Source organism: Arachis stenosperma, chromosome 8 (assembly GCF_014773155.1).
Source record: "Arachis stenosperma cultivar V10309 chromosome 8, arast.V10309.gnm1.PFL2, whole genome shotgun sequence".
Lineage (NCBI taxonomy): Eukaryota > Viridiplantae > Streptophyta > Magnoliopsida > Fabales > Fabaceae > Arachis > Arachis stenosperma.
In genome coordinates this window covers 50,943,051-50,958,275 of record NC_080384.1, presented here as the reverse complement: position 1 = coordinate 50,958,275, position 15,225 = coordinate 50,943,051, and the positions used below count along the sequence as shown (strand labels likewise).

General features: G+C 29.8%; 2 protein-coding genes across 2 annotated transcripts; both read right to left on the bottom strand.

The window, feature by feature from the left end:
• Positions 1-4,705: 4,705 nt before the first annotated feature.
• Positions 4,706-10,132, bottom strand: LOC130946165 (amino acid permease 4-like). Its single transcript, XM_057874838.1, has 6 exons — positions 9,994-10,132; positions 9,528-9,758; positions 8,566-8,659; positions 7,806-8,020; positions 6,479-6,612; positions 4,706-5,341 (listed from the first exon to the last, which is right to left on the bottom strand). Exons 1-6 carry the CDS (start codon positions 10,130-10,132, stop codon positions 4,706-4,708), a joined length of 1,449 nt encoding a protein of 482 aa, XP_057730821.1.
• Positions 10,133-11,553: 1,421 nt separating this feature from the next.
• On the bottom strand, positions 11,554-15,183 carry LOC130944363 (pentatricopeptide repeat-containing protein At5g25630-like). The gene is made up of 4 exons (XM_057872654.1): positions 14,797-15,183; positions 14,496-14,581; positions 12,987-13,898; positions 11,554-12,775 (listed from the first exon to the last, which is right to left on the bottom strand). The coding sequence occupies exons 1-4, from the start codon at positions 14,927-14,929 to the stop codon at positions 11,894-11,896; spliced, it is 2,013 nt and encodes a 670-aa protein (XP_057728637.1). The 5' UTR covers positions 14,930-15,183; the 3' UTR covers positions 11,554-11,893.
• Between the last annotated feature and the right edge of the window lie 42 nt (positions 15,184-15,225).

Below are 15,225 nucleotides of genomic sequence, written 5' to 3'. Positions count from 1 at the left end.
TTGTTCCTCTGTCTGTTCTGAGAATTTTGATTTTACAGCCACTTTGTTTTTCGACAAACGCTTTGAATGTCTTGAAGGTATCACATGCTTCTGATTTTTGCTTCAGAAAGTATAACCATGTATATCTACTAAAATTACCAATAAAAGTAATAAAATACCTGTTACCACCATTACTTGGGACTTCAACAGAACAGAGATCTGAATGCACAATTTCAAGTAATCTTCCTGCTCTCCATGACTTTCCTCTAGGGAATAGATCTCTGTGCTTCTTTTTTCGTTGACAAATCTCACAAACACAATTGAAAATATGAATCCGTGGTAGACCAGAAACAAGTCCTTTTCTTGACAGGTAATTTAAATCAGAAAAATGAAAATACCTGAACTGTATGTGTCACAACCAGTTATCATCAAGTATCACAGAACTCAAGCAAGAGGGATAAACACATTGAATTTTTAACAGAAATATTCTGTTTGAAGTCATCTTTACTTTATCTATAAACCTTTTATTGTTGTTAAATACAGTGCAATATCCACGATAAGTTATCATCTTATATCCCTTCTCAAATAATTGCCACATACTCAGTAAATTGTAATCAAGTTCAAGAGCATAGAAAATATCAGAAATATAACTCAGAGAACCATCGTTCAATCTAATTGGTATATGCCCTTTTCCTTCAATAGGGATCTTTGTACTATTACCAAACTTCAATAATAGTTTAACTAAATCATCTAGTGAAGAAAATAACTCCTTTCTATCAGACATATGATTACTACAAGCATTATTTAAGTACCATATATTTTCATCTTCAGCACATAAATTACTTGTAAAAAATAAAGCTTGAGTATCTGGATTATCATCAATATTTTGATGCTGATTTTTTACAACGTGTGCTTGATTGTTATTCACCATTTTTAATTTGTAATATGATGCTTTGTGTCCATTTGAAAATGGTTCTTTCTTGATAAAAATTGTCTCGACCTCTTCCTCAGTTGACAGGCCTAAAATTCGTTCCACCTCTTCCTTAGATTAGGTGGTGTAAAATTATTATAACTTCCTTGGTTGTAATCGCCACGGCCTTTACTTCTGAAACTTCTTCTACCTCTATTTTAAAGATTGAAACCACGACCTCATCCTTCTTGTGTATGGTTTGATTCTGCAACATTGTTTAAATTTACTCGACTTTTCAGGACTTTTTCAGTTGATTTTTCTAATTTTTCTAGTATTCTACTGATGTGGCTTTCCATGGTTATTTGCAACTCTGAAATCGTCATGATATCTATATTGTAGGACTCTAGTATCATAGTCACCACATGGTCATACTTCATCGGTTTGTTGCGAAGAATTTTCTCCACCACTTTACTATTGGGCATATCTTCTTCATAGACTCTCATCTTATTGACAAGATCTGTAACACGAATAAAATATTGCTCAATAGTTTCTGAGTTAGACATTTCATACCTTTCATATTCTCTTCTGAAAGACTGTAGCTTTGCTTTCTAAACTTTATCTACGCCTTTATATAATAGCTTCAACGTGTTCCATGCTTCTTTTGCACTTTTGGCATTTGCTATTTTTTCAAACACCGTATAATCTATACCTTGATGAATTTGAGATAGCACAAATTGATCTCTTCTCTGTTGGGCAGCATCTGCTCCTTCTTGCAAACTCAGTTCAATAAAATTCCACAAGTTCTGAGCCTTTAAGTGGGTAGATATCAAAGTCTCCCAATAACTATAATCAAGTATTCCATCTAACTTGGGACTGGACCATACAATATTAAAAGTATTTGCCATACCGACTTTATGAATAAACAACTATGTGAGAACTTTCGCACACCTCACAAACTCTCAAACACTAGGCACTAGATTAACCTGCTCTGATACCAAATGTAAATATAATACCCATATTATATTGGTCTCAAGATCACTCGCTCACATAAATGGCACACTATCATATTTTTCATCACTCAAACTTACTAACAATCATAAGAATATAAGAGAGAATTTTTTAAACAAACACTAAACATTTTTATTCATGGAGAAATAATTAACAATATACATATGAAGCCTTTATACAGGCAACCTTTCATAATAAAATAGTAATTTTTATAACAACTAAGCACTAGTTGTAATGATTCAAGAAACAAGTAGAAACTTTGACTAGTCAAATTCTTTGTTCAATTTTGCTTCAAATTTTTAATCATCAATCTTGAATCTTTCAATTCATGGTTCATCATTCTTCTAATATAGAGGTGATGAGTGCAACTTGTTCATGATTCTTCCAATTTGATTTGTAGCCTCCAATTTTGACTAGGAGATCGATAAAGTTTGACTTGTGATTCTTTTAACTTCTAGTTTCATCACTTATAATTCTTATAGTTTCTAATTTTATGATAATTATAGTATGATGTAGTTGTATAATTCTCTTAAATATTCTTGATTTAATTTTTTAATATTTCCTCCCTTGAATTAAACTTGTAGAATTTATCATTCTAAACATCTTTTAACTTGTAAAATAGCTCTTTCTTCAATAGTAATTTGTCAAAATCTCAAAGTTTTTACTTCATTCGATATATGTGATGTATATGTCATTTCAAAGTGATTTATTAATCTATTAACAAGTCTTTTAATAGCAGTTCTACCAATTATTTTATTGTGAAAGATCAGATCAGTTCATTCTCTCGTAAGTACTTTCATATTTGGCTTAGTAGGATTAATCTCAACAATGGATTTTAGAAAATTGTTTAAAAATTTTTCTTCTTTACTTATGTTAATTCATGTAAAAATTTATTTAAAAAACTAAAATATTATCAGATGCTATTATAAAGAATACTATATCCTTAATCATGAAATATCGATTACTTGTTGAATTTTACGAATTGTGTGAAAGTTGGATACTCTAAAATCATGAAAGATTTCGTTGAATTGAATTGGATCCATGAATTTAAGAAATAACAAAAATTCTTGATTTCTCTCAATTCGAAAATCCAAAATTTGAATCGATGTTCTTTCACTGAATCCTCCTAATAAATTGCATTGATTTATCTAAAAGATTTTATTTCAATTGAAAAATTTAGTTATTCACCATGTAAGAGAATTTCTGCTAAGCATCCGTGGTTAAATAGTTAAAGTACCTAATTTATAATTAGTGAATTGGTAGGCTCAATTTCTACTGAATGTACACCAATGAAACCCTCACTTAAATAAATATATTTTAAAATTTATTTTAAATATTATGTGTTTTATATACTATAAAATAATATTGAGAATAAAACTATCTCTATCAAGATAACAAATCTTTTATTTTTGTTCTAAATTTGTAATAAGATCAATTAAAATAAGTCACATACTTATATTTCAGAAATAAAAAAAGAATAAACTTCTATGGCCAAACTACCAAAGTCAAGCTGAACCGAGCTAAAAAACAAAATTAAAATAAGGTTTATCTCTTTTATTTTTTTTAAAAAAATATAAATAGAAAAGATAATTAATCAATTTTTATGAATCTAATTCATAAAATTTTTTTCGGTTTTTTTTTTTTACATCTCTCAAATAATTTTTTATTTTTTTATCAAATCATATACTTTCTTATTTATACTTTGATTGCATATAATTTAACTCCATATCTATAAATATTCAATCAACAGAATCAGATGTATTATGTTATATAAGAGAATTTTCATTTCTCTATCTCTGTCAATTTTTTAATTATCTTAGATTTTGAATGCTTTCTCTAAAATTATTTGTTTACACAGCAATGATAATCTTTGTTTCTCTTTTCTATCTTTGGATTGAAAAATACTTAAAATGGAAGGAATCGTAGCTAAATTCTTAACTCCAGCAGCAATACGCAGATAGAGCCTTCAAGTTCAATCACATGTAGAGTAGTTTTAAAAATGTTCAAAATCAGTTATCATAATAAATATATATATATATATATATATATATATATATATATATATATATATATATATATAATTTAACTTATTTTTAATATATATTTTATATTGATAATTATTTTAAGTGACTAGATACTTTTAATATATACCTAATATAATTGAATTAGTTTATATTAAAATGTGGTACATTATTGGATACCAAATAATAATAAATATTTTAACATAAAATATATGTCTGATTTAATTCAAATAACATGATATGATATATAATTTTATATAAATAAATTGAGTTTAATTTTAATGTACTGACAGTGTAAATCGTTTTACATAATGCAACCACATCCGTTTTTTTGAATGATCATTTATGCCATGAATGTGAAAAGTAGTTGTTTCTATCATTACGTAACCGACAATGCGTCAAAATTAAATTCTAAATAAATTATGACATATTTTTAACTATGGATTATAGTTTATGTTTTTTCTCAACATTATATATATAAAAAGATTACTATAAAATTTTATATAAAAATATTAATATATAGGTATATGTTGTTCTTTTCTATCCTAAATAAATTAAGACTTATCACATTGTAGTTCATAGTCATTTATTGATAAATTATAGGTATATATGTTATTAATTATTGATAAATTAAAAATGTAAAATACATAACATGTAGATTAATTTAAATAATTATAATAAAATATATATTTCAATAGAATTATTGTGCGGTAATAATAAAAATTAGTTAATGAAAAATACACCTAAAAAGTAATTAACATAGAATGTTAGATGAAAGGACTTGGGCTTACAAACTTGCACTGAAGGGTTTATATGTCTTAAGGTCAAGTAAGACACCAACTATGGACCCAATAAGAGCAGCAAGTGTTACCAACAGACAAAACATACTTAAACTTTGCAAAAGAATCCAACTCCCACTCCATTTTGGGATCTTCTTCTGCTTGATATGCATTTCCACTGGAAAATAAATTGACAAGGGCCAAAACCCTAATGCCCCAATTACTCCCAATATATCATTAAAGAACGGAATTAACATTGCTATAAGAGTGCTTACCACAACATACAATGATCTCCAAACTAGTCTAAATATGTTTAGGTTGTATGAGGATAAAAATGGGATTTGAACTTTGTGTTCTTTTCCAAGTATTTCCCATTTTTTAGTTGCCCGTTCTTCAATAAATGCAAAAAGGGGTTGAGAATAAACTTGGTATGCTCCGGCAAGTTGAATGAGTAGTGTTAAATTTGCAATGTCAACGAGCCAAAATGGTTTATCAAATGCTGTGAGTAAGTTCCCTGGTGTTGAGTTTCCAAATGCACCGTAACCTATGCACCCACAAAGAACGTAGAATGTTGTGGTCGTTGCAATACTCAAATTTATAGCCCTCTTCATTGCTCTTACTTTCAATGGAGATTTTATAGTATCCTGTTCAGTCAGTGTATTATTATATACTAATTAATTTACATGTAAAAAAAGCAAAACAGAAAGTCTTTTCTATTACTTTTTAAAATTAATTTTTTTTTTTACCAAGTTAGTATATTGAATAACAATCATATTAGATGTACAAAAAAACTAGTTATTCATATAAAATATGGTGAAAATTCAGGTGAAGTCGACTTCACGTGAAGTTGATATCTGAGAGTCGTTAGATAAAAATTTAGTCAGTTAAACTATCTAACGGTTTTCAAGTATCAACTTCACGTGAAGTCGATTGCATCTGAATTTCCACCTATAAAATATATTTTAAAAATAAGTTAAATAATACATGTATTTGTACAAGGGGCTTTGAGTCCGACCCTTTTTCATTCTCATAAAACAAAACCTCAGCAGTAGTATTAGTCTTTTGTAGTTTTCGTATTTAAATGCAGAATAGAGATATTGTTGTTGTTCTTTTTTCGAAAAAAAAAAACTAAGAGTCTAATTTCAGTAGAAAATAGAATTTTGAATTGTAATAAACTATTGTTATCATTCTAATGAATGATAATCAAATTTTAGTAAACAATTTCTACTTAGTCTATTTAGTATTTAGTTTATTTTTAAAGTAGAACATTTTTATAGTCTCTTTTTTTTTATTTAATGAATAATGATATCTTCTTTATATTGCTATTTTCGATTATTCCAATAATAAAATTTCGAAACATTAAAAAATGAAACTATTCGTTTTGAACAACAAAGAACGATTAATCAAGTGGATTAAATTTATCCAAAGTGAAAAAAAAATGATAAAGTAATAAAATAGGACTCACATATAATAAGAGTTATATATACATTAAATAGTAATTAACTCTTCACTTTATTATTTTACCAATTTTTTTATTTTAGTTGATCTAAATTCTACACCAAAACTAATTTTTTTGTGTAAATAGCATTTTTTTTGCATAACTAATATATTTAGAATACAGTTGTGATTAAATACATACATACAGTTTTTTGGTTGGTTACTATATTGGTTCCTTACTTCCTTATATTTTTTCTTGTGTTTAAATACATTTTTTTCCAATGTATTAATGGAGCGGCATTTATTTTAAAACTAATGATTAGGAAATAGAAAAAAGGGTATACCTGAATTTCAATGAGAATATCAGAAAAGGAATATGCAAAGGCTATGTTGCCAAGAGCTTGAAATATTGCCCACACTTTTTTGGCGTGTGTTTCTGCTTCAGCTCCTGCTATGGTACCCTTGAATGCACGGTTTTCTGTTTTAAGATCCAAACAAACAAAATGTTAGGCAACAATTATCAAATGTTTTCAGACCATAAATTACTTTTTATCTTCTATTATTATCATAACCAGTGATCAATCCAAAAATTTTACAAGAGTCAAATTAAATACAAAATAAATTAAAATATAAAATAAAAAAAGTTAACAAAATATAATTTATATATAAGTCAAAATTAATAATTATATTATATAGAAATTAACATTCAACTACATAATTTAAGATTTTGGTATTTTTAAAAATTTGTTCTGCGATATTTTATATAACTAAAATTATCAATTTATCTTCTAAAATAAAATTTGAAACATTCTCTTTTTTAACTATATAATTATATAATTTACTAAACATTCGTCTTTTATTTTGTTTCAAACTCAAGTTTTAATAATTTTTATTGTTATAAAAGTCTATTCAATTGTTACTTTTGTCATTGAAAGAATCAAAACAAGAAATTTTTTTAATAGTTGTTGTTTTTCTGCATTAATCTAAACCTATTTTTTTAATAATTTTGCAATTATTTATATATTTATACGTATTTATTTTTTTAATCCTATTTGTTAGTTGCTACTAATATATTATAATACACATTATTATTTATACATATTAAGTTACTAACATATAAATTTTTTTAGTGTCTACTATACTAAAATATATTTAATCTATATTATATATATATATATATATATATATATATATATATATATTATATATAATAAACTAATAGTACTAATTTTTTTTAAATAAATTTGGAGGGACTATAGCCACCTTAACCCCCTTAAATTCGCCGCTGATCATGTAGAGGTTCAATTTGATTTTTGAGATTGTACTTATGCTTTATTTTTAGTCCCAAAATTTTTAAATCAAAGTACTAATTTTGGTCTTTATGATCAATTTCATATTATTTTATTAATGTATCACACAAAATGACATGTAAATATATCACGGACCATGTTAATAAAACAATAATAGTTAACTAGTCAGAAACTAAAATGACTTATAAAATATTACAAAGACAAAAATTAAATTGATAATTTTTGAAATTTTAGTGCCTAGAATATAAAATACCACCAAGTTAAACCTTTACTCGTTAATACATATAATGATTTGTGTTCAAGAATAAAGAGTGTTAGTTGTATCAAGTAAATTCAAGTAGAAAAACAAATTAAACATAACCTGAAACTTGAACAATTCCAAGAGCCAGACCAATTAAAGAATAGGTGAAGGACATGACTGAAGCAAGTATTGAGAGCCATCTCATCTTATGAAAATTAAGAATTTGAGAAAATACAAGTTGGATGGCCCCAAACCATATTATATAACGATTGCCAGAAACATGACATGTTTTTTTTCCATAAGAGGAATGGATGCAATTTGTTTTTGTGATTGCCCTGTCAATCAAAGCCAATAAATTGTAATCAACTTCAAGCATAATTGTCTTTTTTATAACTTCTGAATAGTTATGTTAAGATTCAAGTAATTTTAATAACAAGACAATACATGAATTTTTTTTAACTAGATTATATTTATTTATTTTACTAGTATTATCCAAGAGTTTGAAATGGACTTCTTTTTATAATTATCACTCAAAGTCTATTACTATATATATAAATCGGGGCAAGTCACAATATTAAACCAAATGTTAAGAGAAATTATAAGATTTTACCAAAGAAAAAAATATGATAATTAAGATAACTTAAAAACATGTTTTTATATAATTCGAACAAACTAATTCGAACTAGGAAACCAAAAATAATTCGAATTAATAGAAAAGTGTAATTCGAATTACATAGAGATAGAAACATGGTTTTGGGTAATCCTTGTCACGTTTTTCTCTTTGGTAAAATCCTATAATTTCTCCTACCATTTGGTTTAATATTGTGATTTATTCTAAAAATCGATTTCAAAGATAAACGTAAGAGTTAACTGAACTCACATCATACTAATGGCAGCCGCAATTGTATACCCTATTGAAGTTCCATAAAGATTTGAATACTGTATTATCCCACAAAAAATGGAATTTTTTCCTCCTGCAAAATAATTATGGCATATCCAATATTATTTATGGAAATATTTAATTTTCAAAGCACTTTATAGTTTTCTATTTTTCAAAACACCTTATAATGAAATATATATGACCACTAAACATAATATTTTATTCGTAAATAATATTTCTCTATTTTATGTGAAAATCTACCAATTTTTTTCAATAATTTTGTAACAATCTCAACTCTAAAGGAGAGAGAACGAAGTTTGTTAAATAGTAAATACAACTGCAACAACAAAATATATCACTATACTTATTAATCATTAAATAAAACTATCTAGTCACAGCAAGATTCATATTAACATCATCAAATTTAAAACATCCGTTATTTCTTTGTAATTGTCCTCAAGATAGACATTGTTTTAATTAATGTAAACTAAAATAAACACCTTAAATAATTACACCTATACAATTAAATCTATCCTAATAAGAAAATCCCGAATTAAATATATATTTTCAAGTTGCATGTGTCATTTTTAATACTATGTGAATATGTAATTGCAATTAACAAAAGGAAAAGTATGAGGAGTCAATGGAATATTTATACAATATGTACAATGGAGGTTTATGAAGTATTAGAGATATAACCATTAGTGTTACCTTTTTCCATCAGCAGAAGCTTTTGGGATGAGTGGTATCATGACATGGTATTAGAGCGCTAGATCCGTAAAATCAAGAGTTCAATTCTTGGTGAACCCAAAATCAATTTAATATTTTAGAAAGATGTTTATTATTTCTAGTACTCGAATGGTTATTCTAAATAGTATAAGGAATGTACATTTTGTAATTCAATAGCCCATTGTACACATTGATGTAAAATCCATGTATAAGTTAATTTTGTTTGTACTTACCTAGAATGGTATCAACCGCTTCCATGTACGTGTAGCTCCTCTTGCCAGTGATGGGGTCTCCACCACGATAACAATTGGCAAGAAAATGTGAAGTATACAAAGTGAGGAGACCGAAGATCATAACAACAAGACCACCACTCCAACCTAATTGTGCTATCGACCATGCTAAGGATAATGTTCCCGATCCAATTACTGCTGTTATTATATATGAGCTGGTCATCCACATGGTTCCTGCACCAATTATAATATATATCAAATATCGTAAAAAATTATATCCATTTGAATAATTAATATGCAAGTTAAGAACAACACCATTGAAATTAAATCTATTCATATATAATTAATGACAGCTTCAATTATTCTTTTATGATTTTCTTATAAGAGAGAAAGAAGAGAAGGAAGAGATTGTAACAATAACATGCATGGATTGATTTAATTTGATTTGTATTATTATTATTATTATTACCTGTTTGTTTTGGGCGGCCCTCGTCGTCATAAAGTGAGACATCTTGTTGATGATGGCTAACGGTGGTTGTTGTGGCGGCGGAAGGGATTTCATCAATCATGTTTTGTGTTGTGGCGGCTGAAGAGATCTCATCAATCATGTTTTGTGGGTTATGCATGTTGGAGACTTAAAAAATATGACTATATCTTACAACTAATAACTGTAAAAGGGAATTAAACAGGAAAGAAACAGTGCAGGGTTTGGTGGTAATCAAGGGGAACAATAGTTATGGGACTTCTAATGTTGAGATAATCAAGGGGAATGAGGATTCTGTGGGATCAGTTGTTAATCCAAGAGGAAGATTAGGAATGCATGCAGTTATGATTCGAAATTGAGAAAGTATGAAGAGCCCATGAATATTTTATAATGTGTACAATGAGGTGAAATTGAAATTAAAATTAAATTATATTATAGGCAACTAATTAATTTTAAATAGTTTCAATTTAAATTTTGAATCAAATTAGGATTATTATCAGTTATGGAACAAAGAAACAGCTCATCTCTCTCTCAATTCGGTATATATACAAGCATGCAATTTAAATTTTGAATCAAATTAGGATTATTATCAGTTATGGAACAAAGAAACAGCTCATCTCTCTCTCAATTCGGTATATATACAAGCATGCAATTCAACTGAACTTTTTATTATTATTATTTTTTGTCAGATCCAATTCAGCCAAAATCCAATATATTTTTAATGTTTAAAATTAAAAACTATTATATAATAAAAACAACAGATCAGAATTTAACTGGGTGTTTTAAATTATAGTAAAATATTTAAGTCAACTAAATTATTATTTATTTTTTAAAAAAAGTACTACTAATTTTTTTATAAAAAATTCGGAGACAGACATGTCCATCCATTATCTCACTTAAGCTTGCCTATAATATAAAATAATTTTATATATGTATCCAATTACATATATAATTTTAGAGTTTTAGTGTCAATCAATCCGACGAATTTAGAATTTAAAATAATTGACTAGTCAAATATATACTAAAATAACCTATACTAATCAAATTCATTAAAAAAAGAAGTGCTAAATTACTTCAACTTACCACTCATTGCTATAATGCATTAACATTAAATTATTAAAAGGGATCTCTTTTTATAATTATCATTCAACATTCTTTGTTGATTTTCTTGATACATTAACAATGATAAAATTTGAAATCAGGGTCTCAATATTATTAGATAATTCACAATAAAGTACCCATGAATAAGTTTGAAGAGTTTAATTTGATGTACTGATAATGTAAAATATTTTATATAGTCATGCAAACAACTTATATAGTCGTGTAATCACAATCTATTTTCTTGGTTGACCGTTCATGCTGTCAATGTAAAAATAGTTATTTTTGTTAATGTAAATTATGGGATTGGATACACATGTAAAATGATTTTACACTTACAGTGCATCGAAATTAAATTTTAAGTTTGAAACCAAAAGCGCAAAGCATGCCATGCTACATTTAGATATGGTGAATGGTTTGATGTGGAGAGATATTAAGACCCGAAAGATTGATAGTGATCTGTTCTTGCTTGTGATGTTGGTAAAGTACTAGTGAGACACACTGAATAATGTGTTCTCGTTGCTTTCTCTACAAGTATTTTATAGAAGACGGACTTCCCTAAAACGTGCACCATACATAGCAATGTAAATGAATGATTTCAATCATCATGTATCTCACATTACATTCCTTTGGCAACTGAACATGAATATTTTACACCAGCATTTTGTAAAAACTGCAAGTGTGTCTTCCTTTTTCCCTGGTCCACGGATGATATTTACAATTTCATAGAAGCAAATGAAATCTATTTTGACAGGATTTGCGCATAGCCGCCAAGCTGAAGGTCACCTTAACAATGTATTGGCACTGCCCTGCAACAAACAAGGAGGGGCCTATAGATGCTGTTTTGAGTTTGCTGCTTACTTACAGTAAGTGGCTGAACCCTGTATGAACTTGTTCGAACGAAAACAATGCAAGTGGTAGCCTTCTGCGAAATGACAGATGCATTGACTATCATTTTGCTTCTTATGTTGCCATTCATTGTTCTCTCTGGATGAGTTACCACTACATCAGGCATCTGCAGTGGATTAGAGTGGCAATCACTGAGTTGCTCTTTATTATAAATCCTGTCCAAGCTTTGAATCGGTATCTTGTTGACTTCAAGATTCTGATCGAGCTCAGTGTCGTCTTCTAAAGCATTTAGAATTCTCTTGGCTTCCTTGGAAAAACCAATGGCGCGCCAAGCATCGGCAACCAGTTGTATAGTGGTTGTTTCTGGGGCAACACCCCTCCCTTCCATGATAACAAGTAATTCTTCTGCTTTCCAAGGTTGTTTTGCTTCTCCATATCCCCATATTAAAGTCTCATAAGTTTTCAAGTTTGCCGGAGTTCCCATTTCATGCATTCTGTCATAGAGTTTAACAGCACGGTCCATTCTTCCTGCGGCACACCATCCACTGATGATGGTAGTAAAGATCACAACATTTGGATGGACACCATATTTTCTCATGGAAGCCAGAAGAGCCTCGGCTTTTCGTGGCTGTCCAGCACGCACGTAACCTTTTGCAAGGATGCTGTATGCGTGGATATCAGGCTCTATCCCAGCCTTCACCATGTCTTCGAATATCTCCTCGCAATTTTTCATAAGACCTGCTGAGCTCCATCCATTCATGATGGTACTAAATGTCACCACATCTGGTTTTATCCCAAATTCTTCCATCAATGTTAGTGCCTGCCCAATTTTCAGTTGTGAGTTACTATTTTTATCACAAATCTGATACTAAATAATTATAGGCCAGCATGATACAAGCACAAAATATACATGCAACATAAGATTACTATCTCAATATAAAAATCTTGCTCTCTTTTATTATAGAGGGGATTAGGGGAATGCTTAAAGGAAAATGTTGATCTCATAAAAAGCATCAGATATGAGAACTCACCTCATCTACCCCATTTGTGTCTGTAATGTCTAAATATCCTTTGATGAGAGAGTTGAAAATGACGAGATTCGGTTGAACTCCAAGCTCCTTCATTCTGTAAAGAAACCTTAAGGCCTCTGTCATATTGCCTTCTTTACAATAACCACTTATTATGATACCACAAGTTCGTTCATTAGGTCTCACTCTATTGTACTTCATTTTCAATATCAACCTTTCTGCCTTTTCTGTCTCACCATTCTGAGCATAAGCCCTTGCGAACGTGTTGAAGGTGACAACATCGGGCTGCAGGCCGGACGCTACCATCTTGTACATAACATTCCATGCCTCTTTAAGATTCTTCTTGGTGCACCAGGCTTGGTTGAGAATATTATATGTTCTCTCGTTAGCTTTTACATTTTCATCCTGACCCATCATCTCTAGCAATTTCATAGATTCGGAAGGCCTTCCAGCAACTCCAAATCCTTTAATGAGGGTATTATAAGTACTAGTTGTAGGTTTACATCCATACTCCTTCATCTTTTGAAAGATTTTCATGGCTTCATCAACCTTGCCAGAATCGGAAAAGGCATTGATCATAGCATTGAGAAGTATTGAATCAGGCTTCATTCCATTCTCTACAACTTTAGAAAGAAGCGAATTAATGGATTTGAAACGCTTCTGGCGGGTGAGGGCAGCCACAAGAGCTGTGTATGTTATAAGAGTTGGCCTATGTCCTTGTTCTGTTAAACTATTGAAGATGGACTGAGCTTCCTGTGGCTTCCCCCTTCCAATCAAAGTATTCATCAGTTTGGTTCTTGAATAAACTGTTTGACAACTGTTGTCCCGTGTGCAGATAAGGCAGCGAGATTGATCAGGAGTCTCTTCTCGAGTAGAGCTTAACTTTCTTTGGTTATTCCTGTATTGCTGCAGTTCCTGTTTCACCATTGCCAAAAGTTGACAATAAGCTTCTATGAGCCCATCAGACAATAAGTTTATGAGTTCCTAAGTACTAACTGTAAATACTAATATTCAGGGTAACTTTGCAAATAAAACATGGATGTTTCTAATCACATAATCATTCGAGAAAGAATAACTCATGATTTGAGATTATTGTATGGAGGAAATTGAAAGCAACGCCGTTGAGTGTGTTGCAAGAAACAGTAAACTTGAAGAAGATTATTCAATATTGGTAAAAATGAAGAACAAGTAGCCTAACTGATTATACATGCTCTACACTTATATATACAAGCATTACCTCTGCCTTGGCCAGCAAGACTAACAGCACTAACTAACTAAACAGAACCTAATAGAATATTAACTACCCTGATTCTAATTATGACATAATTACATTCATATCCTTTTCTTCTTTGTTATTATACTTCACAGAAATGAAGATCAGTATTGCTGTCTAAAGGCTCGACATGACGGGAATAGTTAAGGATAATCACAGTCACAGTCACATGTTAAAGTAAATGTAACTGAGTAAGGGCATAATGAATTTGCCATAAAGTAGAGCAGTGGAGAATATACCATGAGTGGTAAATCTTTAAGACCTTCATTGCTTATAAGGGCTCCCTTTTGGGTGCTATCCATGATTCTACCCTTGGCAGCTCCTCCTGAAAGATTGTTAACTATTAGTGATAATGATAATTTAAACCTTTCATGCTCGAATCACCCATCCAAAGTGGAATTCTGGACCCAAAAGTAAAGGTAAAAAATAGACATCAACAAGATTCAAAAGATAACAATACTGGTAATTTATACTGCATAGTCAATGCAAGATTATGTTATGGTTTCGGAGGCAGAGAAGTTGAAGTAGAGGAAGGGGTACCTCTGTAGGACAGTAGAGGAGCTTGTGGGAAGAGTTGTGAGTTGGAGAGAGAAAGTATAATGTTATGAATGTAGAAAAAGTAAAAATAGAAATTGGAGTTTAGTGCCTTCGTGTGTGTGTGTGTGTGGGGCATACACACTGGAGATTCTTATCCACACATTATTATCATAATTAGATTTCGGAGGAGTGGATCACGCCACGTAAGCTTTCTATTGGCAAGATTAACCATTCACCACGTATTCCACTATTCCCCTCATTCCAACTACACTCGCTGGGAGCTCCGTTTCCAGACATTCTTTTATTAAAGATGCCATGTTGAACCATTAGGAATTAGAGTCTTCTAGCAGGACCAAATCCTCGTTCATTTTTCTATTGTTCATGTAACTTTTTTTTTCTCATCGAAATATGCTGCTCTTAGCATGATGAGAG